The 27804-nt window shown below is 48.7% G+C and overlaps 1 protein-coding gene across 1 annotated transcript in view; it reads right to left on the bottom strand.

Moving 5' to 3' along the window:
• Positions 1-328: 328 nt before the first annotated feature.
• The window catches only part of LOC138258844 (ankyrin repeat domain-containing protein 10-like), a 108481-nt gene continuing 81005 nt past the window's right edge, over positions 329-27804 (bottom strand). Inside the window, exons 4-5 of the mRNA XM_069206121.1 lie at positions 16032-16160; positions 329-1887 (exon numbers count right to left, since the gene is read on the bottom strand). Coding sequence (XP_069062222.1) covers positions 1666-1887; positions 16032-16160 — 351 coding nt within the window. The 3' untranslated portion in view covers positions 329-1665. The remainder of the gene's footprint in view (positions 1888-16031; positions 16161-27804) is intronic.

Raw genomic sequence — 27804 nt, 5'->3', positions numbered from 1 at the left:
AAACCGGTCCTAGGATGCTTGTTTCCGGTCCAGGGAGGACTTGGCTTGGCAGTTCGGGCTGGACAGTTCCATGAGGAACAGGATCAAGACTGAGTTGCATATGGCTTGGTCCAAACTGGGGTGGCGTGGTGAGCAAAATAACAATGGATTAAACCCAGATCTTTGTGACTGGGGGTGAATGTTTGCATTATTCAGCATTCCGTCCATGATCTGTTCTTATTGCAGTGTGAAGTGTCACGGCACTTTGCATCACACACATTATACATCCACACCAGTGGCCAGTATTTTCTAAGAGTGATTGGCCAGGAAAAGCACAAACTCAGGATTTAAAATGTACCACAATTGTTGGGTTGACTTTACTAAGAGTAACATATTGCTACCCAAACAAACCTTTATAGCAACATTACGATAATGAAAGACTGGGAAAAAAACATAGTTCTAACCTGTACCATGCAGTGTGCCTGCAGCTCTTTGTTGACAGTTCATAGGTCACTGTGGTATACTAGGGACTATAATTTATGAAATGCAAGTAATGAAAGGATCATGTTCTTTGCAGCAGGCACATTAAACCTCTGAGCTTCTTTATGATGAGTAAACACTGGCACGAGACAAAACTCCAATCCCTCTCCAGCAGGAACATTAACCACCAGAGTCCTGTTCACATCTTTATTGTTGGCTGAAAACTGCTGGACCTACAAGGAACTTTGCAGCAGGTGGTTTTAAACCCATAAGTTATTTATATTGCTTTCAAACACAGTGCCCCATCCGAGGTCAGCGCCAGGTGCCGCTCCACTGGTCGCACCACCCTAAAGCCGGCCTTGTTCACTCCCACAGAAGAGCAGCCATTCCAGCCACGGCCCCCAGCCACTTTAAACCAATCACCAAACCTAAGTCAGCTCCTACTATCCAACATTTGTTTTTATTTTAAAAATAATAATGAAAAAGGTCCCTGGGCCAATGGAAGATGTTGTGACGTAAACGAAGCAGCCCCAAGTTCACACTGTACTGCACAAACACACCTAGGAAGACACACAACCACAATGCCTTTGATTGAACAGAGCTCCTGATGCTGTTGGCGAGGCCTGCCTGTCCAAGGGGGCATTTATTAAACCACAATTAAATGCTGGGTTTCACCCTGAAAAACATTTGACTCGCCCCCTGGATTCTGCAGATGGCTGTCTAGATGTGTCCACCTGCCTCTGTAGGTCAGTCCGCCTCAGGCTCGACCTGCTGATAAAACAAATGACTGCTGTATATATGACCTTCAGATGCTTAAGGCATCGTGAGACATCCCACCCGATAGCTGATTGGCCCATTGATCATTAGCCGCCATTTTGGAACAGTGTTATTATCCCAAGGAAGAAAGAAACTGTCATGGCCGACTTCTGTACATCATCCAGTCATTTAGGTAGCTCCCAGCTTACTCACATCCTACAAGCCTTCTGAATCCCCCACAGCCTCTGCGCGGGGGCTGCTCAGACTCAAATGAGGCTTTTAAGCTCACATTAGATATGGCTTTTCACATAAGACAAGTGGAAGTCCGGCCTTACTGCCTCTTCGCAAACAAAGGCTCCTGGTTGCTGACGGTAGCCAGCGGATTCAGCTCGCCCCATTATGTTGCGTAAAGCACAAGGTACAATTCTGGCTAAGTGGAGCCCTGGTCTGCTAAGGCGTGTCCTGCAGGACCAGGTCTTCGAACATCAAGTAGCCCTTCAGGGAGAGCGGGAGGTTGAACGTCTCAATGGTCTGCAGCCTTTGGTGGCCCATGGCGACCCGGATGGTGAGGCGGCTGAGGTGCTTCAGGGAGCGAGGCTGGCGGGAGAAAGTCTCGATCCAGGAAATGAAGGCCGTCTGCGAAGCCAGCCGCTTGGGAGGCAATCCAGTTTTCTGGAAAAGAAAGAAAAGAGTCCAGTTTGAATATTGAGGTGGCTCATTCAGGACTTTAAAAATTGAGACTATGGGCCTCATTTACAAGGCCTTTGCGTCACCGCTGCGTCATTTTTTTTACGCAGCGTTGGCGCCAGCAGTGCACTACACTGCTCCGTATTTACAAACTGACGCATTGGGCTCAATTTGTAAGCCCTTGCGTCACATTATAAGTGCACCAGGTATAATGTATGCAGGGTAGGTGTTCCGACGGGAACAGCCACGCAAAAGTGACGCAGTGATATTTACAACATTTCACTGGGTCATTCTGCGACTTCACTGCATCAAAATTTTACCTCCAGCTCACAGCAGGTGTAAAATTTACACAGGGCTTTTGCCAAAAGCTGACTCCTCACATTGCTGGAGTTGCATCAGTATAACAACGCTACATTAGCAATGCGTGAGTTTGGCGCCAAGAGATGCATCTGAAATTCTGATGCATCTTTGAAAATGTGCGCCATGGAGCTCTGTATTGGAAATACATCGCAAGCACGGCGTTGTTAGGGGATGTGCAGGAAGTGCAAGAAAAGACTGCTGTAAATGAGGCCCTACATGTCTCCTGAGGTCACTAGTGCATCCCTTTCACGCCCACATCTGGGCTAGGAAGCCTGAATTTCAACATAATGTACCTTGTGTCCATCACCTCCACGCATAACTAGTGCACATGCACAAGGCTAGTCTTCACTGCAGCCCCCCACACAAAGCTCTACCGCCCAGCAATGCCCAGCATGTCTTGTAGCGGGGAGGAGTCGGGTTTTGAAGGTCACTTCAAGGGGACTGCCACCTTTCAAACCTTTTTTAGCTACTTCAGCCAGGAGATGTCTAGGGACGTTAGCGCACACCACTTTCTACAATTATTGTTTGTGACACCTTTTTTAATGCTTATTTCAGACACAAACCTGTTCATTAAATACATGTACACTGCTCTGATGTAGAATCATGAAATGAGTGCCAGCGAGGTGGGTAATAGTACAGGTCTTGAGTTACACGAATTTACAGCACTACTACCGTGGCAGCAATGAACTGGAAAACATATTGTAATAAGCACAATATTTATTGGGACTGCTATTTTTAAATTTATGTTAGAATCAGATTGAATTCATTAAGTGGACTGAATGTTATGTGTATTTGTAAAGTACATTATCACCTGTGAGGGTATCCTGGCACTGCGCAGGTGTGTGTGCCCAGCCCTGCATTATCATCTGTGAGGGTATCCTGGCACTGCGCAGGTATGTGTGCCCAGCCCTGCATTATCACCTGTGAGGGCATCCTGGCACTGCGCAGGTGTTTGTGCCCAGCCCTGCATTATCACCTGTGAGGGTATCATGGCACTGCGCAGGTGTGTGTGCCCAGCCCTGCATTATCACCTGTGAGGGCATCCTGGCACTGCGCAGGTGTGTGTGCCCAGCCCTGCATTATCACCTGTGAGGGCATCCTGGCACTGCGCAGGTGTGTGTGCCCAGCCCTGCATTATCACCTGTGAGGGCATCCTGGCACTGCGCAGGTGTGTGTGCCCAGCCCTGCATTATCACCTGTGAGGGCATCCTGGCACTGCGCAGGTGTGGGTGCCCAGCCCTGCATTATCACCTGTGAGGGCATCCTGGCACTGCGCAGGTGTGTGTGCCCAGCCCTGCATTATCACCTGTGAGGGTATCCTGGCAATGCGCAGGTGTGTGTGCCCAGCCCTGCCTGTTGTGGGCCGGTTAATCGAACCGCCAGGTCTTCAGCTTCTTGCGGAGTTCAAGAAGAGTGGAGGAGGCTCTGATGTGGAGTGGGAGGCCGTTCCGCACACTAGGAGTGATGTCAGAGAGAGCCAGTCCCACTCTTCTGGTCCTGTGTATGCCTGGGATGTGTGCGAGTAGGAGTCCTGCAGAGCGCAGGTGTATGGGTGGCTGGTGGAAGGAGATGCGACTGTTCTTGCAGATCTGACTCCAGCACAGCAGGCACCATTAAATCTAAAACACGTTTTCTGCCTAAAAAGCTTTTGTTAATGGAGGAAAGTACCATCTTTCTTGCCATGTTCCCCCCCATTTTTACCTGTATGTCAGTATGTTTTTGCCTGTCTCACTAGGATCCTGCTGGCCAGGACCCCAGTGCTCACAGTTTATGGCTTAATGTGTGTGTCTATGTAGTTCTCAACTGTCTCACTGAGGCTCTGCTAACCAGAACCTCAGTGCTTATGCTCTCTCTGCTTTCAAATTTGTCACTATAGGCTAGTGACTTCATTTACCAAATTAAGGTTGGCACAGTCCACCCCCGTATAACTCCCTAGTATATAGTACATAGGTACCCAGAGTATTGGGGTTCCAGGAGATCCATATAGGCTGCAGCATTTCTTTTGCCACCCATAAGGAGCTCAGACAAACCCTTTCACAGGACTGCCACTGCAGCCTGCGTGAAATAGTGCACACATTATTTCACAGCCATTTTCACTGCACTTAAGTAACATATTAGTCACCTGTATGTCTAACCTTCATTTAATGAAGGCTAGGTGCAAAGTTACTAAGTGTGAGGGTACCCTTGCACTAGCAAAGTTGCCCCCAATCAATCAATCAAACAAACAAATTTCTTAAGCGCACTACTCATCCGGTAGGGTCTCAAGGCGCTGGGAGGGGTTACTGCTCAAAAAGCCAAGTTTTGAGGTGCTATCTGAAGGTTAGGAGGCCCTGGGTCTTGCGTAGGTTGGTGGGGAGGGAGTTCCAGGTTTTAGCGGTGAGGTGGGAGAAGGATCTGCCGCCGGGGGTGGTGTGTTGGATGCGGGGGACTGTAGCAAGGGTGAGGTTGGTGGTGCGGACCTGTCGAGTTGGTTTGTGGAAGTTGATTCGTTCGTTGAGGTAGGCCGGTCCAGTGTCGTAGAGGAATTTGTGAGTATGGACAAGGATTTTGAAAATGATCCGTTTGTTGATGGGCTGCCAGTGTAAGGATCTGAGGTGGGTGGAGATGTGTTAGTGGCGAGGGAGGTTGAGGATGAGACGTGCGGCTGCCTTCTGGATTCGCTGGAGTTTTCTCTGAAGCTTGGCTGTGGTCCCTTCGTAGAGGGCGTTGCCATAGTCCAGTCTGCTGCTTATGAGGGCATGGGTGACTGTTCTTTTTGTTTCTAAAGGAATCCATTTGAAAGTCTTGCGTAGCATGCAAAGGGTGTTGAAGCAGGAGGATGATATGGCGTTGATTTGCTAAGTCATGGAGAGGGATGAGTCCAGTATGATGCCAAGATTGCGTGCGTGGGTGGTGGGTGTTGGGGTGGTCCAAGGGTGGTAGGCCACCAAGAGTCATTCCATGCTGTCTTGTTGGGACCGAAGATGATGAGCTCTGTTTTTTCTGAGTTCACTTTGAGGTGGCTTGCTGTCATCCAGTTAGCGATGGCGATGAGTCCGGCGTGTAGGTTATTTTTGGCAGTAGATGGGTTCCTCATGAGGGAGATGATGAGCTGGGTGTCATCAGCGTATGAAATGACGGTGAGGCCGTGGGGGCGTATGATGTTGGTGAGAGGAGCCATGTAGATATTGAAAAGGGTGGGGATGAGGGAGGGTCCTTGGGGGACCCCACAGATGGTCTTGGTGGCTGTAGACCGGAAAGGAGGGAGGCGAACTCTTTGGGAAGGAGGTGAGCCAGTCCAGGACTTTGTGGCGAATTCCGGCATCGAAAAGGCGTGTATTGAGGGTTTGGTGGCATATGGTGTCAAAAGCTGCGGAGAGGTCTAGGAGGATGAGGGCTACGGTTTCGGCCCTTGTCCAATCTGGTCCTGATGTTGTCTGTGCAGGCGATGAGGGCGGTCTCGTGCTATGTTTTTTGTGGAATCCAGACTGTGAGACGTTGAGTATGTTGTTGTCTTCTAGGAAGTGAGACAGTTGTATGTTTATTATCTTTTCCATGACCTTTGTGGGGAAGGGGAGAAGAGAGATGGGTCGGTAGTTTGTGAGGTCTTCAGGGTCTGCTTTGGGTTTTTTGAGAAGAGCGTTGACTTCGGCCCGTTTCCAAATATCTGGGAAGGTTGCGGTCTCGAAGGAATTGTTGATGACGGCCTGGAGCTGAGGAGCAATGATTTGGCTAGCCTTGTTGAATATGTGGTGGGGGCAAGGGTCTGTTGGGGAGCCTGAGTGGATGGAGCTCATGGTTTTGCTGATTTCTTCGTCATTGGTGGGGGTCCAAGTGTTCAGTGGGTTGGTGCGGCATGGTGTTGTGGTGTTGGTTGTGTCGGTGGTGGTGATGGTGGGTGCTGACGGTGCAAAGCTGTTGTGTATGTCTGCAATCTTGCGGTGGAAGTAGTTGGAGAGGGAGTTGCAGAGGTTTTGGGAGTGTGGGGGGGGTCGATTGTGCAGGATTTGGGTTTGGTGAGTTCTTTGATGATGGCAAAAAGTTCCTTGCTGTTGTGTGTGTTGTTGTCTATGCGTTCTTTGTAGAAGCACCGTTTGGTGGTCTGGATGAGTTGGTGGTGTTTGCCCATGGCTCATTTGAGGGCGGAGAAGTTGCTCATTGATGGTTCTTGGCGCCAGGCTTTCTCAATTGTTCGGCATTCACGTTTGGAGGACTGAAGTTCTGTGGTGAACCAGGGGGCGGTCTTGATGCGGGTGTTGTTGTTTATTTTGAAAGGGGCGAGGGAGTCTGTGCAAGTTTCTAGCCATCGTGTGAGGTTGAGGGCGGCGGCGTTGGGGTCGTTGGTGATGGGAGGTGGAACTTGTGTGTGAGGTTGGCGAGCAGGTGTTCTTTGGAGATCTTGTTCCACTTGTGGTGGGGTGTAGTGTGTTGTTGGTGGTGGGTGGTGGGTTTCACGCAGTGGTCAGTCCAGTGGAGTTTGGTGGTGTGAGTGAAGGTGATGTGGCTGCTGGAGGTGAAGATGGCGTCTAGCGTGTGTCCCGCTGAGTGGGTGGGTGAGGTGACCAGTTGCTTGAGGCAGAGGTTTGCGAAGGTTGTCTAGCAGGGCCGTGGAGTTGCAGTCGTGGACGCTTTCCAAGTGGAAGTTAAGGTCACCAAGGAGTATGTAGTCTGTGGAGGTGAGGGCATGGGAGCTGATAGTGTCAGCGATGGTATCACAAAATGGGGGGTGTTGGCGTTGATGTGTACCTGAAAGTGTAGGTATTCTGCGTTGTCTAGGGTGTCATTGTTGTTGGTGGAAATCTTGATTTCTCCTCCTGGTTTGTTGGTGCGGTCTCTACGGGTGATTTTGTAACCTTCTGGGATGGCTTTGGCGATGTCAGGTTCTGATGAGGAGATCATCCATGTCTCAGGGAGGAAGGCAATGTCAGGAGAGTTTGTGGTGAGTAGGTCCGAAAGCTCGATGGTGTGCTTGTGGATGGAGCGGGTGCTAAGGAGGATGCAGTTGAAGTGATTGGGGGCTTTGCTGTTGTTGTGGTGCTTGTTGGTGTTGTTGGTGCAAGCGAAGTGGCATGAGTGGCATGTGAAAGGACCGTGTGTGTGTTTGGGGTTGGCCTAGGCGCAGGCGGGGTGCCGGCTGGGGTTGAGAGCAAGGAGCTCTGTGGAGGAGTAGTGGCGGTTGGGGGGCTGGAGGAGCGTGGACCAGGGGAATGGGCGTTGGGCGCGGTCCAGGCACGGACGAGCGCAGACGGGCTTGCCTCTGGTGCGCCAGCAGCGCAGCTACACAGAGGCCGCCATTAAGAAGGGGAGGTGGGAGGGAGGAGCAGCTGGGAGGCGGGAGGGAGTGGCTAATGGGGGCAGGAGGGAGGCGGGCCGCATGGAATGCAGCAGCAGGGTCAGAACAAACCGGCACGGGTACAATCGGAGCAATATGTCAAAGTGAAGCAGAAAAAGGACACAGGCAAATTTAAAAACAGTGTGTGAAATGAAAAACAAATTGCAAGAAACGAAACGAGAAAAACGAAATACACGGTACAAGCAGATAGGGGCATGGAGGCAGGCTGGTGGGGCCAGGTGTATTCCTGGCCCAAAACAGGTTAGCGGGTCACACTAGGTGCCACGCAGCGGCCGCCATTAAGAAGGGGAGGTGGGAGGGAGGAGCAGCTGGGAGGTGGGAGGGAGTGGCCAATGTGTGTGCGAGGGGGGCGGGCTGCAGGGGACGCAGCGGCAGGGTCAGAACAAACCAGCACGGGCACAATCGGAGCAATATGACAAAGTGGAGCAGAAAAAGGGCACAAGCAAATTTAAAAACAGTGTGTGAAATGAAAAACAAATTGCAGGAAACAAATTATGATATACAATACTGAGAAAACCAAAATACACAGTCCAAGCAGATACGCCTACCACTGGAGGGCCTCAAACTTTTCTTAGCAGCAACGGCGGGGTCAGGGGAACGGAGGCAGGCTGGTGGAGCCGAGTGTACTCCTGGCCGAAAACATGGTCCAGGGCCATTTCCCCAGACTTTGTGAGTGCACGGATACCATTACACACGTGCACTACATATAGATCAATACCTATATGTAGCTTCACAGTTTTATCTCCGAATAAGGCCATGTAACATGTCTAAGATCATAGAATTGTCTCCCCCATTCCAAATCTGGTATTGGGGAGCCAATTCCATGCATCCTGGGGGCTCCACCATGGACCCCAGTACTGCCAAACCAGCTCTCTGAGGCTTGTACTGCAGCTACAGCTGCTGCCACCTCACAGACAGTGTTCTGCCCTCCTGAAATATGGGCAGCCCAGTCCCAGGAAGGCAGAACAAAGCATTTCCTCTGAGAGCAGGGTGTTACACCCTCTCCCTTTGGAAGTAAGTGTTTCAGGCTGGGGAGGGTTAGCCTCCCCCAGCCTCTGAAAATGCTTTGAAGGGCACAGATGGTGCCCTCCTTGCATAAGCCAGTCTACACCGGTTCAGGGACCCCTTGTCCCTTCCTCTGGCACGAAACTGGACAAAGGAAAGGGGAGTGACCACCCCCCTGTCCATCACCAACCTAGGGGTGGTTCCCAGAGCTCCTCCAGTGTGTCCCAGACTTCAGGCATCTTGCTTTGCAAGATGTAGGGGCACTCTGGTGGCCTCTGAGTGGCCAGTGCCAGCAGGTGACATCAGAGACCGCTCCTGATAGGTCCATACCTGATAAGGTAGCCAATCCCCTTCTCAGGGCTATTTAGGGTCTCTCCTGTGGGTTGACTTCAGATTCTGCTTGCAAGTTTCCTTCAGGAATCCTCTGCAATAACTTCAGCTTCCTCTGACCCTGGATCAACCCCAGCCTGCTCCAAGAAATGCTGTAACTGCAACAAAGTATCCACCAGAGATATTTTTCTTCAGCAACCTCAGCTCCAAGTCAGCAACTGCAACAGTTTCCACTGTGTGCACGCTCTGAGGACTCCCTGTCTTCATCCTGCACCAGAAGGACCAAAGAAATCTCCTGTGGAATGACGGAGTCACTACCCTGCTCCAAGCAGGCACCTTCCAAGACAACGACCGGTACCCTGGGACTCCTCTCACAGCGACGAGCGTGCTCCTAAGGTCACAGGGGGTAGACATCATCGATATAGACTGTCTTGAGGTCCTGCTGATGCAATTTGGAGGAGGTAAGACCTTGCCTTCCCAGAGAGCAATGATACCACTGTGTACTGCATCTTCTTCACCTCACTTCGGCCTCTGTACACTATTTTCAAAATTCCTTCATGCACAGCCTGGCCCAGGTTCCCAGCACTCCATCCCATGACGCTCAACTCGCTGAGTTGTTCTCCGGCGGCGTGGGACCTTCCTTTGTTGTGCTGCATCAACCGCAGTTTGCATCTCCTTTGTCCCCGTGTCCTGGGACCTCTGGGGGTGCTGGTTGGCACCCTGAGGGCTCTCTAAAGTGCTGAGAGCCCCCTCTTCCTCCTCACACAGAGTTTATGCCCCCAGGTCCCTTCTGGGTCCATCCAGCACCATTTTGATGCAAAATGCACTTTTGCTGTAGCCAAGGCTTGTTGGTGACTTCCAACACAAAATCACATCTGGAACAATCTTCACGTCGTGGAACATCCTTTGCGTCATGCAGGAACCCGCTGGCATCTTCCTAGGGTGCATTTCTGCAGTCTTCGACTAACTGTGGACTCTTCTTTTGCACCCTCTTCTGGGTTGGCATGGGCTCCTGTCCGTCCTGGAACTTCTTTTGACTTCTGGACTTGGTCCCCTTCCTTTGCAGGTCTTCAGGTCCAGGAATTCAGCAGTTGTTCTTTGCAGACTTGGTTGGCTGCTGCAAAATCCCAATCCAAGGTGTAGTGTGTCCTAAGGAAACGTGCAGTTCTTTACTCCTGTTTTTCTGGGCTCTGGGGTGGGGTAATTTACTTACCTTTACTGTATTCTTACTCTCCCAGCAATTCTGCACACACTACACTTGTTTAGGGGGGAATTCGTGATTCGCATTCCACTTTCGTAGTATATGGTTTGTGTTGCCCCTAGACCTACTTTCTCCCATTGCAATCTATAGCATTTCCTACTGTTTGCATTGTTCTATGACTATTTACTTGTCTAATTTTGGTGTCTAGTGTATATATTGTGTATAATACTTACCTCCAGAAGGAGTATTGTCTCTAAGATATTTTTGGTACTGTGTCACCCAAATAAATACCTTTATTTTTGGTAACACTGAGTATTGTCTTTACTTGTGTATAAGTACTGTGTGACTATAAGTGGTATTGCAGGAGCTTTCCATGTCTCCTAGTTCAGCCTAAGCTGCTCTGCTATAGCTACCTCTATCAGCCTAAGCTGATAGAACACTACTACATTTCACTAATAAGGGATAACTGGACCTGGTATAAGGTGTAAGTACCCAAGGTACCCACTACAAACTAGGCCAGCCTCCTCCACACTGCATGAACTCTCAAACAGGAAGCGTCTTGCTCATCATGGAGACCGTAGCCTGAAGCCGGCCCTCTGGACTATCCCAGACTCATCCATTTCACCATGTCTGTAGGAAAAGGAACCACCTTCCATTATATGCAGTGCATTTAAAACAACAGGCTGCAGCCGAGGCTCAGATCCTTCGGGTAAGGTAATGCCTCTTCCTGCATGACCGTCCCTAAAGTGTTGGACCAATGCTTCCGGGCTTTCTACTCTGAGAGTGCAGTGAGGCCTGCTGACCAGACCTCAGTGCCAGTACCCTGACCCTTAAAAACATGTGCATCTGATTGGCTTACCCACAATTAGCATGTGTTAGTTTACTTATAAGTCACTTGTATAAGGTACCCGGGGTACCCAGGGCCTGTAAGTTAAAGTGTCCTTCACGGACTGGAGCACTTATTGTGCCAACACAAGTCTGAGAACGCAAAGCGAGACTCGCGGCCTGCCATTGCTGCTGGCAGAGCAATTTTCGAACTAGTAACTCAGCTTTGCGATTTAAGCTAATGTCAAAGTCCAGGCCTTTCTTTTCATATATATGTCACCCCTAAATCAGGCCTATTGACCCCTGATGCAGGGTTCTGCATATTTAATATTAAGACGTGTTTTGTATATCCAAAGTGTCATTTTTGCTGTAGAAAGGCTGGCAGCCCCATTGGTGAGTACAGAGTTGCACGCTAATAACTCAGCTGTGCTAACTTCTGAATGGGACTACTAAAGTAGGTACTTCAAGGTATCAAAGGAATCATAACATTAAACCTGACTTGATGCCCAAGTCAAATTTAATGTAACTTTTAAGTAAATGGCAACTTTAGAAAGTTGCCCTCTATTACTCACATTTTCCAGAGACTGTGTACGGGTGCTGGCCATGAAAGAGCCTTCCGCACTCCTGGGGAGAGATGTGACCGACTCTATGGAAGGACCACAAAAGGCTTGCCATTGGAAGTTGTGTTACATCTCCCTTGCAGGAAATCCAAACACTATATGAGCCCAAAAGGTGAGCTTCAAGTTTAAGCGGGAAGCCACCTTTGAAGAGCAAATCGCGGACACATAGAAGAGGGCTGCTCTTTTGTTCTGGTAGAGAGGTTAGTATCTGAGACAGCGGGGGGAGTTCCCAAACCAGTTTTCCTGTGGGTGTGTAGTCAGATAGTCACACCTCTAGGGTGGGCTACCAAGCTCCACATGAGAGAGGGGTTCTGGCATCTTGAGAGTGAGCAGAATATTGCTTTCTGGGATAGCTAGAAGCCACACTTTGCAGGAAGTTATCGGGTGGGAAAGTACTGGGTAGCCCATTGGCTAGTATATACTGCATCCCCAAGGGCAAGTTGTGGGTATAAATGTGGGACCCCCTCACCCCCAGACCCTAGATTGCATTGGAGAGGGCCAAAGAAGGACTGCCCTGCTGTTCCCTGGACCTAGCAAAGACAGGCTGCACCAAAGACTGGACTGAACCTTCTGATCCTTCAACTAGCAAAGAGATGACTGTGCTTGTGGTGCCCTGCTTGAGGAAACGTCATCCCCAAGCTCTAGACAGAAGAAGTGACTCCATGAGTCAGTTGGCCGAATTCATGTTACAGCTCCTGGACCACTAAAGCTGGAGAAGCCTGCCTTGGGGAGTTGGTAGTCACTATCACTTATCCGCCACTGATTGCTGAAGTGCAGGATGGGAGGCGAGTTCCAACACACAAAAGCTGCATCCAGTCTGCTGGACCCAAGAAAGTTGTCAGAGTGAAGTTTGGCCGCCCAAGACAGACACTAGCCTCAGTTAAAGGGAACTGCAGTTTTCGATGTAACCGGAGACCAGTAGACCAGTGGCAACTGTTTTTTTGGCTTGACTTCAACTGGACTTCGAGGGACACACTGACCTCTGTGACCAAAGTCACCCCACTCTGTTCGTGGACCAAGTGGTGAGCACAGGAAACCCCTGTCACCAAATCAGCATCCACAGAATCTTTCAGCATCTTCAGCTTCTTGTATCCCTTACACCAGGGCCATACCATTGATGTCTATGGCAGGTCAGCCATAGAGCCTGGAACTGGACTGGAGACTGCTTTGACTGTCCTGTGAAGCCTTATTGTCCCCTGTGACCTGCTTCCTGGTGGAGTAACTGAGCACAACTTTACAAAGTTTTTCTAAAGTTTTCCAAGTAACCGCTAAACAAGGTAGTTGCCAATTCTTGTTTGTGATTAGGCCTGGGCAGAGTTCGCGGAGGGTGACCAAAAAACTCCACTGCGATACATGTAGTTCCGCAAGTGGCCGAGTGCATTAGGGCACGCTGTTCACGCTGATTTTTAGCGCAGGTGTTTGTCCCGCGCTGCAACATCAGCCAGGATGGCACCACTTACAGTGCAAGAGGGCGCTGCTTCTTTTCGGCCGCTCGAGTAGATTTTTTACTCGAGCAGCAACTTCCTCAACCCAAACAGAAGATTTCGAACGTGGGTGGTAGCAACCATCCGCGACTAGCTGCATTGAGAAATCTTGCTGGGAGGTGTGGATTTATCTTGCTTGCCAACTTAACGTTAGTGAACGTGAACAAGGAAAAAACTCCACTCCGCAGAGTTTTTCGGAACTCCGCGCTCTAAGCAGAGTGGGAAAAACTCAGTGAGCGGAGTTCACTACCCACTCTATTTGTGATTTGAGTGAAAGGCAGTTATTGAATATTTGCTTAATAATTTACATCTCTGGAACCCTACATGGATTTTATTCATTTTGGTGTCTAAACATTCATATAAATCCAAGCTATTTTTATAAATTGGTGATGGATTTACTTTATATTATGTTTCTTTCTAATTCAGCTCTTTTTTGTACCTCTAAATGTTTTACACTTGTTCCTTTGTTAAAGCTTGACTTCTCACAGCCACAGCTACCCAGGGTTGAGCTAAGGTCTTGTAAACGCACCTGACTAGACCCAAGACAAGTTTGGAGTTTATTACACATTGAGGTCACACAGCCACATCATATAATAAACCACTTTCCTCACACTTTGCATAGTTTAAAAATCATAGGTTTGGAAAAGATGTAACATTTAGTTAACAAACATAAGCTTTTTAAGCTGCAGCAGGGAGTCTCAACCTGTTATTTCAGTTCCTCTCCTGCTGGCATCATAAACTGCAGGCAGGAGAGTATCCATCTGAGAAGTGGGTTGTGTCAACCAGGAAGAGCTTTTCTGGCTTAAAGACTTCCCATAATACATATTTTTTAACATGCATGCAGATGTTGAGTTTTTTATAGTTGTACATAGCTAAACAGTATATTAATATTATAATAGATGAACTAATGTAGCCAATTAGCTTATCAGAACCTACAAGGTACGTTCTCTCAGTTTGATGACGCTGTCAGTTGCAACAGGAGATGATCGCTTCAGTTTGATCCTGAGAGTATGGTGGAAAGTTTAGGTTCCAACAAACATTGTACTCACTACAGTATGCCTTTTTTCACAGTGCTGACTGCCACAGAAAAAGAGCCTGAAAGGACTTTGAGTAACAGATGTTACTCTCAGCCAACACTCACTTCACTGTTCTCCATCAGATATAGGTAGACTCGGCAGGATTTCACCCTTTGGCCTACAGATTGTGAACTGATCGCTGCCGTCAGCAGGTGTAGATAGCAGTTCTGAGAGGGCCTTGCCAGTAGCATTGAGTTTTGTGTCCACAAGGCCCTCCCGGCGGGGTGCTGTGTCACCTCTCTGCGGTCACCGCCATGGTAATGGCCGGCAGCACATTAGCACATGAGGCCGCGGCTCCACACAGCCACACAGGCCGCACTGCAGCAGCGGCTTCAAGACGTCGCTGACCAAAAAAAACTGCCTTGCAGTATTCCTGCTGTGGGCAGCCCCCAGTTCTTAGGGGCGCTGCCGCAAGGGAAGGATACTTGACGGATGGAAAGGGGCATTAGGGTGATGGAAAGAGGGAGCTGCGTTAGTGAGCAGCATCTTGATCGGCAGCAGGCCACGCCCCTCATCTTAAAGATTTAAATATTTCAGAATGTTAATATCTGCTCCCAAACCTGTGAGTGGAGACTTCCCAGGAAATAAATAATTGGCTCTTTATGGAAACAACAGAAGCCTGCTAGATCATTTGAAAACACCAGGCACCTCCCAGATCCATTGGAAACACAAGAGGTCTGCTAGATCCTATGGAAATACCAGATGCCTCCCAAATGGAAACACAAGAAGCCTACCAGATCCTATGGAAATACCAGATGCCTCCCAGATCGTATAGAAACACAAAAACCCTGCCAGATCATATGCAAACACCAAGTCCCTGTTAGATCCTATGGAAACTCCAGGCATCTCCTAGGCACCTCCCAGATCCTATGGAAACACACAAAGCCTGCTAGATTCAATGCAAACACCAAATCTCTGTTAGACCCTATGGAAACACCAGGCACCTCCCAGGTCCATTGGAAACACAAGATGGCAGATGCTATGGAAATACCAGATGCCTCCCAGATGGAAACACAAGAAACCTACCAGATCCTATGGAAATACCAGATGCCTCCCAGATCGTATAGAAACACAAAAACCCTGCCAGATCATACGCAAACACCAAATCCCTGTTACATCCTATGGAAACTCCAGCCATCTCCTAGGCACCTCCCAGATCCTATGGAAACACACAAAGCCTGCTAGATTCAATGCAAACGCCAAATCTCTGTTAGACCCTATGGAAACACCAGGCACCTCCCAGGTCCATTGGAAACACAAGATGGCAGATGCTAGGGAAATACCAGATGCCTCCCAGAAGGAAACACAAGAAGCCTACCAGAGCCTATTGAAATACCAGATGCCTCCCAGATCGTATAGAAACACAAAAACCCTGCCAGATCATATGCAAACACCAAATCCCTGTTAGATCCTATGGAAACTCCAGGCATCTCCTAGGCACCTCCCAGATCGTATGGAAGCACACAAAGCCTGCTAGATTTAATGCGAACACCAAATCTCTGTTAGACCCTATGGAAACACCAGGCACCTCCCAGGTCCATTGGAAACACAAGATGCCAGATCCTATGGAAATACCAGATGCCTCCCAGATCCTTTGGAAATGCAAAAAGTCTGCAGATCCAGTACACCCACCAAATCCCTGCTTCCTCTTCGTCTCCCCTCCTAAAGTAACCTAGAAATGACAATACCCTGAAAACCCTGAACTCTGCTGTCCTCAATAACCTCTTTGCCTGTGTTGGTCACTTTGGGTGAACTTCACCATACGAATGGATTCACAGATCTGGTCCAGTGTGCTGCTGGTAGTGCTGAGGTCTACTGGGGACCCGGCCTGAAATGCTGCTCACAAATTTTGTTATCCCCCCCCAAGCGACTGTCCCTGGTCCTACTATAACATACCTTATTTTTGTATGTGATGTCAGCACCTGCTAGCACAAGCAGGCGGATGCACTCCGTCTGTCCACTGCAGGCTGCCAAATACATTGGGGTCACACCCCAGTTATCCTGAAGGTTCACGTCTGCGCCATGCTGGGGAGACATGTGAAAAGGGCAACTCAGAAAACAGTGAAACAGCAGTGCCAGCAAGGCTTACACAACATCACACAATGAGGGCATCTTGTAGAATATGTTGGATTGCAGGTAACAGCAAGAAATAAATTGTGTTGTGCACCTACATGCACCAAGAGTGAACAACTATTAGCTCCTCAACCCCATTTCCCGTTCCAATACTATCATGAGGTGATTACCCTCTACCTAGTGAGAACCAATCACAAAAACTCCATGGCATCCACCCCTCCTCCCCCCATCTCCAGACTTTCCCACCAATCTGATGATAAAGAGGGATGGAGCCCACAACACTTCTTGTATGTCCCCAAGCTAACATGAGGATCCAGGTTGTGAAACAGGACTGGGTGGAAATGTTGTAACCACTGGTAAGAGAAAAAGGGGTATTCGGTGTAAGGAAGATTACCGGTAAGCAACTGAATCATTACGTCTTCTACAGGAAAAACATTTGACTTGAGTCAGAACTCAATTATGTGCTATTATCAGGTAAGAGTTGGTACATTTCAATCATAAGCACCAGTAGAGCTGTTTTTACCTGCTCTTAATAGTGGAGTTTAGCTTCTCAGCCCTCCACGATGCTCTGAACTCTGAAGACGTCCATGCTACATCACGCGACAAGTCCCAAACGAGGCAGAAGGCATCTGTGATGGAGCAACACACATTGTGTACTACGCCTCTGGCTTCTAATGAGTCACTAGGGAAATCTGTCTCTGTGTTGTGAGGAGTAAATGACAGGGGATCGGTGAACTCATCACTGCCCTAGTTAAATGTGCAACAGTGCATGCTGCACCCATAATTCAACTCTATGTCTGTCTATCACTGCATCAAGAGTCAAAACTCTCAATTGCTTGCACGAAAGAACAGAAAGAAGTTGTTCAAGAACAGAACTAGTTCACAGGTTAAATTCATGAGGAGGAAAAAACAGGGAGCGAGGGGCAGAGGTTAGAGTTGTTAAAGCACGTCGAAAGCAAACTTGTGGAATGGCAGCAGGGTAGTGACACCAGGCACTGGGACAAAAGATAACACTCAGGTGGGACAAGGGCCAGACTTTCAGAATAGTGCACAGTGTGGTGCATAGATAGGGGCACCATGGTGGGCAGTGATGAATGAATTAGCAGATAAAGGCCCCCATATGGACCTTGGCGGTATATGCAGCCTACCGCTGTGGCGACGGGCACCAAAAGACCGTCGCCGCGGCTACCAGCCATCCACCGTATCATGACCACAGACGGATTTCTGCCAGGAGGGTGGGGGAAATCCTGCTGTGGCCATGCCGGAGGATGGCGGTAAGGTGGCGCTGCTTCCTGCAGCAGCGCCACGCCAGTAGACCGCCGGCGGCCGTATTATGAGAATAATACGGCCTGGCGGTGTTCTGCTGGTGGACGCTGCTGCTAGCAGCAGCGCCTCGTCCCGTCTCCTGACGGAGGACCCCCTGGATCCAGGTTAGTGGGTGCTCTTACATGGGAGAGGTGGGGGGGTGTTGTGTGTGTGTGGGAGGTGTGTGTGTATGTCTGTGCATGGGGAAGGCAGGTGTGTGTTGCGTGTTGTATGTGTGTGCATGTTTGGGGGTGTGCGAGCGTGTATGTTGAGTTGTGTGAATGGGTGTCTGCATGTATGTATGTAAATGTGTGTGGATGTGTGTGTTAATGGATGTATGCATGCGTGGATGAATGTTGGAATGGTGTGTGTATGCATTTGTCCTTGTGTGAAGGGATGGGCGTGTATGAAGGGGGGGTCTGGAGAGGAAGGAGGGGGTGGGGGGAAACCTGGGGAGGAGGAGGGGGGCGGGGAAGACCCCTATCAGTGACAGGGAAGGGATTCCCTGTCACTGATAGTGCCTACCACCATGGTTTTCGTGGCTGTAAGGATCTCACGAAAACCATGGCGGTAGGCGGGGTCATAATCCTGCAGGCAGGCAAGTGACGGCTGCCGGGCTAGAGATTGAAGTCTCCAGCCCGGCGGTCATTACCGCCGAGACAGTCGGAATATGGAGGAAAGTAGCGCCAGACGGTTGGCAGTACTTTCCTCCATATTAATGCCGACCGCCGGGGTCATAATGACCACCAAAGTGAGTAACTTGGTGCTGGGTGTAAAATACTGGAATACAGGTTTAGGAGAGTCAATGTGAGTGGGATATCTGGCTGGAAGGGTAAATAGATATCATACATTGTAATCAAGTTGGTCAGCTTGGAGTTATGAGAAAAACAGGAATTATGTAAGTGTGAGAAACTCCATCCACTTACAGTCTTTTCTCTAGTTTTTTTGTTTTTTTAAATGTAATTTTTGACTTCTGGCCCAGGGCCTACTGGATCGGCTTTCTCTAAAATTGCCTTTACCCAGAGGCGTTTCTGCTTTCCCTCCGTCACCCATCGTGCCATGAATTCTCCCCTCCACCTACAGAGGGAAGTATGTACCTGTATTATGTGCACCTTTTATGCCTCTTGTAATGTATTGTGTACACATTTTCCTGGTAAAGCCCTTTGGTGCCCTGTATGCACTATATAATATTCTGAATAAATAAATTGGGTCCATGTGCATATCATTTTCATCCACATGCATCCCAGTTGTGCTTTGATTTATTCAGTGCTGTGAGTGTGCATGTTTTCAGGATAGATACAAGCCTACACGCATTCTCCTGAGGAGATGCTGTCAATGTAGCCAAGACAAAACTATGAGAATTTATCCCTACTTGTGAGATCCTACTCAGGGCTGGTGGTGAGAAAGGAACACACTTTGGCCCTGATTCTCACCCTGGCTGGCGGCGGAGGCCACCCGCCAGAGTTCCCCCCTCCAAAATACCGCTCCGCGGTCGAAAGACCGCTGAGGGTATTTTGGCTTTTGCACTGGGCTGGCGGGCGACCGCCAAAAGGCCGCCCGCCAGCCCAGTGCAAACCACCCTTCCCACGAGGACGCCGGCTCAGAATTGAGCCGGCGGAGTGGGAAGGTGCGACGGATGCAGTGGCACCCGTCGCGTATTTCAGTGTCTGCAAAGCAGACACTGAAATACAAAGTGGGGCCCTCTTATGAGGGCCCCTGCAGTGCCCATGCCATTGGCATGGGCACTGCAGGGGCCCCCAGGGGCCCCACGACAACCCATACCGCCATCCTGTTCCTGGCGGGAGAACCGCCAGGAACAGGATGGCGGTCTGGGCTGTCAGAATCCCCATGGCGGCGCAGCGAGCTGCGCCGCCATGGAGGATTCTAATGGGCAGCGGAAAACCGGCGGGAGACCGCCGGTTTTCCGCATCTGACCGCGGCCAAACCGCCGCGGTCAGAATGCCCTGCGGGGCACCGCCAGAATGACCCCCTTTGTGTCCACTGTATGTCAAGAACTATGTTAGGCTTTTGGGATCCAAACATAGTTCCAATGTGTATACCATCCTCAGTCCTCTGGGTAGGTTGAGTGTAAAACTCAAGAGGTCTCACGTTCACCATGCTGGTCAAGAGTCCATATGAAATTTTAGTAGCCATCCCAAGATTTACTTGTTTTACATTTATTAGATAATGTGACTTAAGAATACTGTGAGCCATTAGTTTTGCTGTTTTAACAGCTTCCATTTGCAGGTCTATACTTTAATGTCCACCAGCCCAACTGTAAGCTTGCCTCAATCTACAACCCAGAGACTGGGTCCACATGAAGCTTCACCAGCAGATGCTAGCACTCCAACCTAGGTGGCCACACCCATATCTAGTCCTGCTCATCACCAACACTGCTGTCAAGTGCAAAGCAATGTCCGCCTGGTCACCTGAATCAACGCTTCACACTGCAAGCAACCACGGTTCTGAAAGGCGTGGAACCTGGTGACCGAAATGGGCAGTGAGAGAACATCCACAAATGCTCCTCCTCCTGCCCATGGCTACAGCCTTTGACACCAGTATTAGGAAACCTGCCATCTTTCTGATCTGTCATTGGGTCTGACAAACCCTCTTTGCTGAGACCTTGTTTTGGTTGATTTATTGTAAGAATGTGTCAGAATAGGGGTGTGGTGGGTTAAACAAAAGTCAACAACATTGAGCCCAGAGACACAAACGCAATACTTTCCTGAAAGTTTTGGTTCAGTACAAGCAAAATATCAACCTTTCTTCATGTTGTCTATTCTACAAAGTGCTCACCAACTCAGATGAGTGACTGTCAAAAGATCCCAGTTCCATTTGACTGGAAGGACCAATGCAAAGACTGACACCTGCATTGGCACTTTATTTCCGAATGCAACAAACTACAGTATTTGCTGACTTCACAATGCCCTGGTCAAATCAATAATTTTTTTGCCACTTGCATGCATCCACTGCTCAAGGATTGGTTTGCGGAGATGGAAACTGCATCATGTTTATGGGAAAAAGTGAGTACAATGCATATATCTCGAATTGGTCAGCCGTAATCGCTTTATCAGATTTTACCCAAGTTGAAATCCCGCAAACATTCTTTCCTTTCAGTGTACTATTCACCCATGGTGGCACTGCTGTTCAGACTGTGTTATATGTGTGGCAGCATGGCTTACCTGTGGCTGTTGAAAAACTAGTCTTAATCCTGTTCCCATCCATTGTCATGTCTGCCACCAGACATTTTCCACCAGAACCTACTGCACAGCAGACAACCAAAACCCATTTTAGAAACTGCCCAATTCTTTGCCACTTTATCCCAAGCGGGGCTCTCTATGAGTTAAAGCGTTCTGAAGCGTGGGACATTTGGTCAAAGTTGAAATGTATTTTGGAAGATGGGAAATTAGAAAAGTCAAAGTAATCCTGCTCCATTTCATTTCTCTTACTGGTTTACGTCCTTGTGTAAGTCTGCATTTTATCACTCTCAAGCCTTAGAAGGGGACCTCTCCATCTTACCCGTTGACCATCCAAGAAGATGACTAGAAGTTTGACTATGGTACTGTAGGATGTTGTGAAAATGATGTAGAGCAGTAGGCGTATCAATTAAAAAATAATTAAGTCTTAAGTTTATGTAAATAAATAACACACAAGGGAAGAATTGTGAAACCTTTAAACACAGTTGCTTGTGTTAGAGGACTTTCAGGCATGTTTTCTTGCTCTGGCAAACATTGCACGTGGGAATTGTCTATTGCTGACGTTGATGCGCTGTCTTTTGGCCATGAGAGGTGAAATGAGTAATTGGTTTACTTAGCTAAAGACAATTATGATTTTTACTCTAGAAGGTCATTCTCCCAGTCTTGTGATCTCAGCTTGGCACCTGCTAGTATCATTTGTGTGAAAATCTACCATGTAACAAATAGTAGAAACTTGTGTGTAGTAGGGCATACATTTGGGTCTTGCCTGCACTTGTCAAGCTTCTGTCCACCAATGATTTCAGGGTCCCTAGTCAGTTAACTCTGTGATTTACAGACTATTAATATTTCTCTTGTTAATAAACACTTTCAGACTCATGGTGGCATGCAAGAAGGTTTCTTTGACAAGACAACCAGGCATAGATGCAGCACTAAGTACATGTACAGATAAATCGAGCAGAGATACAAGAGGACACATTTGGACATGCATTCATGGATGGGTGGACAGACACATACAGATACAAGTTTAATGCAAGACCAAAGGCCGTGCCTTAAGAGTGAATGTACAGGTAAAAAGACCCCATCAGAGAGAGGATTATCGGGACACCCTACTTGTCCATCGCACTAGGAGGCTTGGGGGTCTTCCCTGTCTCAATGCCCCCCACCCCAGTGTACTTCCATCATGTCACCCCGCAAAGTGCCACAGTGACATAGACTATCAATCAATCAATCAGACACTTGTAAAGCGCGACTGTAGGGGGCTGGCCTGGCTTGTAGTGGGTACCAAGGGGTACTCACACTCTGTACCAGGCCCAGTTATCCCTTATTAGTGTAGAAGAGGTGTTTCTACCAGCTTAGGCTGATAGAAGGTAGCTATAGCAGAGCAGCTTAGGCTGATAGAAGGTAGCTATAGCAGAGCAGCTTAGGCTGATAGAAGGTAGCTATAGCAGAGCAGCTTAGGCTGAACTAGGAGACATGCAAAGCTCCTACTATACCACTGGTGTCATATGCACAATATCATAAGAAAACACAATACACAGATATACTAAAAATAAAGGTACTTTATTTTTATGACAATATGCCAAAAGTATGTCAGTGAGTACCCTCAGTATGAGGGTGCCAAATATACACAAGATATATGTACACAATACCAAAAATATGCAGTAATAGCAAAAGGAAGTAATGCAAGCAGTGTAAAGTTACAATAGATTGCAATAGGAGCACATAGGTATAGGGGCAACACAAACCATATACTCCAAAAGTGGAATGCGAACCACGAATGGACCCCAAACCTATGTGACCTTGTAGAGGGTCGCTGGGACTGTAAGAAAACAGTGAGGGTTAGGAAAATAGCCCACCCCAAGACCCTGAAAAGTAGGAGTAAAGTGCACCTACAACCCCCAGAGAGCACAGAAGTCGTGATAGGGGGATTCTGCAAGGAAAACCAACACCAGCAAAGCAACAACAGTGGATTTCCGAACCTGAGTACCTGTAAGAGAAGGGGACCATGTCCAAGAGTCGCAACAGTGTCGAGAGTGGGCAGATGCCCAGGAAATGCCAGCTGAGGGTACAAGGAAGCTGCCACCAGATGGAAGAAGCTTGGTGTTTTGCAAGAACGAAGAGGACTAGGAACTTCCCCTTTGGAGGATGGATGTCCCACGTCGTGAAGAAGCTTTCAGAGGTGTTCCCCTGCAGAAAGACCACAAACAAGCCTTGCTAGCTGCAAGGGTTGCGGTTAAGGTTTTTGGATGCTGCTGTGGCCCAGGAGGGACCAGGATGTCACCACTTGGATGAAGAGAGAGAGGGGGCGCCCAGCAAGTCAGGGAGCCCTCACAGAAGCAGGCAGCACCCGGAGAAGTACCAGAACAGGCACTTAGAAGAGGAGTGAACCGGAGTCCACCCGAAGTCACAAAAGGGAGTCCCACAACGCCGGAGGACAACTCAGAAGGTTGTGCACTGCAGATTAGAGTGTCGGGGACCCAGGCTTGGCTGTGCACAAAGGAAATCCAGGAAGAGTGCACAGAAGCCAGACCAGCTGCAAATCACACGGTACCCAGCAATGCAGTCTAGTGTGGGGAGGCAAGGACTTACCTCCACCAAACTTGGACTGAAGAGTCACTGGACTGTGGGAGTCACTTGGACAGAGTTGCTGAGTTCCAGGGACCACCCTCGTCGTGCTGAGAGGGGACCCAGAGGACCGGTGATACAGTCTTTTGTTGCCTGCACCACCAGTAAACAGGCGAGAAAGCCGGCAGGATGAAGTGATACAAGGTTGCAGTAGTCGTCTTTGCAGGCGTCCTGAGCAGTAAGCGGTCGATCCTTTGGCAGAAGGTGAAGAGGGAGATGCAGAGGAACTCTGGTAAGCTCTTGCATTCGGTATCTGAAGAATTCCCCAAAGCTGAGACCCTAAATAGCCAGAAAAGGAGGTTTGGCTACCTAGGAAGGAGGATAGGCTACCAAGAAAGGTAAGAGCCTATCAGAAGGGGTCTCTGACGTCACCTGATGGCACTGGCCACTCAGAGCAGTCCAGTGTGCCAACAACACCTCTGTTTCCAAGATGGCAGAGGTCTGGGGCACACTGGAGGAGCTCTGGGCACCTCCCCTGGGAGGTGCAGGTCAGGGGAGTGGTCACTTCCCTTTCCTTTGTCCAGTTTCGCGCCAGAGCAGGGCTGGGGGATCCCTAAACCAGTGTAGACTGGCTTATGCAGAGATGGGCACCATCTGTGCCCATCAAAGCATTTCCAGAGGCTGGGGGAGGCTACTCCTCCCCAGCCTTCACACCTATTTCCAAAGGGAGAGGGTGTGACACCCTCTCTCAGAGGAAATCCTTTGTTCTGCCTTCCTGGGCCAGGGCTGCCTGGACCCCAGGAGGGCAGAAACCTGTCTGAGGGGTTGGCAGCAGCTGCAGTGCAAACCCTGAAAAGGCAGTTTGGCAGTACCCGGGTTCTGTGCTAGAGACCCGGGGGATCATGGAATTGCCTCCCCAATGCCAGAAGTGCAAGCGTGTAATGGTGTCCCCGCACTCACAAAGTCCGGGGAATTTGCCCTGAACAATGTGGGGGCACCTTGGCTAGTGCCAGGGTGCCCACACACTAAGTAACTTAGCACCCAACCTTCACCAGGTGAAGGTTAGACATATAGGGGACTTATAAGTTACTTAAGTGCACTGGTAAATGGCTGTGAAATAACGTGGACGTTATTTCACTCAGGCTGCACTGGCAGGCCTGTGTAAGAATAGTCAGATCTCCCTATGGGTGGCAAAAGAAATGCTGCAGCCCATAGGGATCCCCTGGAACCCCAATACCCTGGGTACCTCAGTACCATATACTAGGGAATTATAAGGGTGTTCCAGTATGCCAATGTGAATTGGTGAAATTGGTCACTAGCCTGTTAGTGACAATTTGGAAAGCAGAGAGAGCATAACCACTGAGGTTCTGGTTAGCAGAGCCTCAGTGAGACAGTTAGGCATCACACAGGGAAAACATACATATAGGCCACAAACTTATGAGCACTGGGTTCCTGGCTAGCAGGGTCCCAGTGACACATAACAAACATACTGACACATAGAGTTTTCACTATGAGCACTGGGCCCTGGCTAGCAGGATCGCAGTGAGACAGTGAAAAACCCTGACATATATTCACAAACAGGCCAAAAGTGGGGGTAACAAGGCTAGAAAGACGCTACTTTCTCACAGCGACTTATTACCCGTGGGGCCTCAAAGCGCTGGAGGACTTGACGCATTTACGTAATTCTTACATAATACTTTGACTTTGTGGCGGACATGGTGAACCAGGACTTTTCTTTATCGATGCATTAAAGATTATTTGTAATGTGTGTCCAGTTTGACATATTGATACACAGTAATCCGAATAGCCGATTCATTGGCATGTTTTTATTCATGTGTCCCGCCTTTCTCTTTCAAAACTGAAAATCAAGCACTGTGGCTGCTCGAACGTCCACTTCCATATTTCTAATTTAGACCCACTATTTCCTGATGTTTGGGCTTCAAATGTAAATACTGTGTTTTTATTTTCTTCTATTTTTTGCACAGTGAAGTTACATTTTCCTTGCACTTGGGTGGTTGCACCTTTTTTCCTTTGCATCGTGTGTATTTTTTATATCTAGGAATCCCTGTGGAGAGTTTTCAATAGACGACCGGCCAGTGCAGGACGGCTCCCGCCTTCTCTTAGCTGCACAATATTTCACCGTCCCTTGCTGTCTGCTCCTATCAGTGTCTGGATTTAGACGGACTGGGCTGAGTGCTTCTGTCTCAAGGATCCACTTGAAGAGATATGAGAAGGGCTGCTCCTGGCTGCAGAGCCCTGCAGGGTGTGCCTGAGCCCCCTGAGACAGCCACTCACAGGCCGTGAAGCTCAGCTCACTGCTTGAAGTGCTTCCCATGACGTGTTCATCTCAGAAGGACCTGTGGCTTCCATGGAGAGGAGTGCGTCACCCACCACACATTCATGTGCAGGCTTCGACAGGAATCCAAACACTGGTGTTGGGTCCATTGAAGATGTCCACACATTCATGTGCAGGCTTCGACAGGGATCCAAACACTGGTGTTGGGTCCATTGAAGATGTCCACACATTCATGTGCAGGCTTCGACAGGGATCCAAACACTGGTGTTGGGTCCATTGAAGATGTCCACACATTCATGTGCAGGCTTCGACAGGAATCCAAACACTGGTGTTGGGTCCATTGAAGATGTCCACACATTCATGTGCAGGCTTCGACAGGAATCCAAACACTGGTGTTGGGTCCATTGAAGATGTCCACACATTCATGTGCAGGCTTCGACAGGGATCCAAACACTGGTGTTGGGTCCATTGAAGATGTCCACACATTCATGTGCAGGCTTCGACAGGGATCCAAACACTGGTGTTGGGTCCATTGAAGATGTCCACACATTCATGTGCAGGCTTCGACAGGGATCCAAACACTGGTGTTGGGTCCATTGAAGATGTCCACACATTCATGTGCAATCTAAACTCCTCTTGGAGCATTGGGTAGGGCGTGGGACAGTGGAAAGCTGGCAGCCAGGAGAACTCTTGGAAAAGGAGCCATTCAGGGCCTGGTGTCATGCTAGACATGCCCCTGGCATTAGGATAGACTTGGCAACATTGCCTGAATGATAAGACCGTCAATCTTGTGTGAGGAGGGCAGACTGCTGCAAACGTGGCCCAGTTTAGAGGTCACACTTGTCAGACTTGCGTGCTGTATTTTGCAGGTAGAAAAGCCCATGTCCATGTGTTTAAACAGTTATTTTTCTTGTGTTAAATAATTATTATGCAATACGTATACACAGCATTGTTCCTGTGAACTCGAGCTAAATGTTTACATTTTTCTAATAAATAAGAAATATAATTAGTATTTACTAGAAATAGTTACCATAGATAAATGAGCACAGGGCACCACCATGTACAGCAGGTTTGACTGTTATGGAGCACCCCAGAACAGAGTCATAGACTAGCCGGAACATCTGAAGAAGGCTTGTCGTTCCCATCCTTGATGTACCTAGTACTCAGGATTATTCGGGTTCTAGAGCACTTATCTGGGAAGTTCTCTCCATTCCTGCAACCCACACTTGGAAACTTGTTACTACTTCTGGACACCAATTCTGAAGTAATGTTTGGAGCTCTGGGGCCACGTGTTGAGTGCTGTGTCCAGTTTTGGAGTCCACAGATCAGGTCTTACGGGCACTTCTGGAATATTGTTTCTGGCTTTGGAGGCCAGGTCTGGACATCTGGGCCCTGCTCTGGAGGGCACATTTCCAGTGCTGTGTCTGGCCCTGAAGATCACACTTTTCAGTGTTTTTGTCCAACCCTGGGAGCTGGTATTGGAATGTGTAGCCCTTTCCTGGTCTCGAAGGCCATATTGAAAGAATTGTCCCAACCTCTACAGGCCATCTGTAGAGTCGTTTGTACGGTCCAGGGGTGGTGTGTCCATCACTTGATGCTGATTAAAGAAGAGCACATCGAGCCCCGGAGACCATATCTCAAGTGTTTAGGTCCTGCTCTGAGGGCCACAACTATGGAGACCAATGTTAATGGCTATATCTGGAGTCTCATGTACATATATAGGCTACATCTAGTGAGCTGTATCTAGTTTTGGAGGGCATGCATTCAGCGCCCAATTCTAGATGCCACATCTGAATAGTGAGTATAGTTCTAGGGTTCACACCTGGTGTCTGAATTCTTTAGCATTATCTGGAGTGTAGTGTCCACTTTTGGGGGCCACATCTGAAATATTATACCCAGCTCCGGATGCCAAATTTTGGGGCTCTAGTTACAATTCTGAAAGATGTCTGTGGAATGTTGTATGCAGTTCTGCTGTCAAATTCTAGAGTCCACAGGTATCATTTGTCAAATATTGTGTCAACTTGTAGAGGCTTTTTCTGGAGCATTGCCTTTGCTACTATAAGTACTTGAAGACCATCAAGCCAGTTTGAAGACAGCTAGCGTGCTGGTAGGAATGATTGACCCAAAATTCCTCTGACGGGACATGCAAACACATTCATGTATAGAAATACTACAGCACATCTAAACACTTCTGGGGTGTCAGTAAATATGAAGGTCTGAAAGAAATTATCTG

This window comes from Pleurodeles waltl, chromosome 9, assembly GCF_031143425.1.
Source record: "Pleurodeles waltl isolate 20211129_DDA chromosome 9, aPleWal1.hap1.20221129, whole genome shotgun sequence".
Lineage (NCBI taxonomy): Eukaryota > Metazoa > Chordata > Amphibia > Caudata > Salamandridae > Pleurodeles > Pleurodeles waltl.
This window is presented reverse-complemented; position numbering and strand designations above follow the sequence as displayed.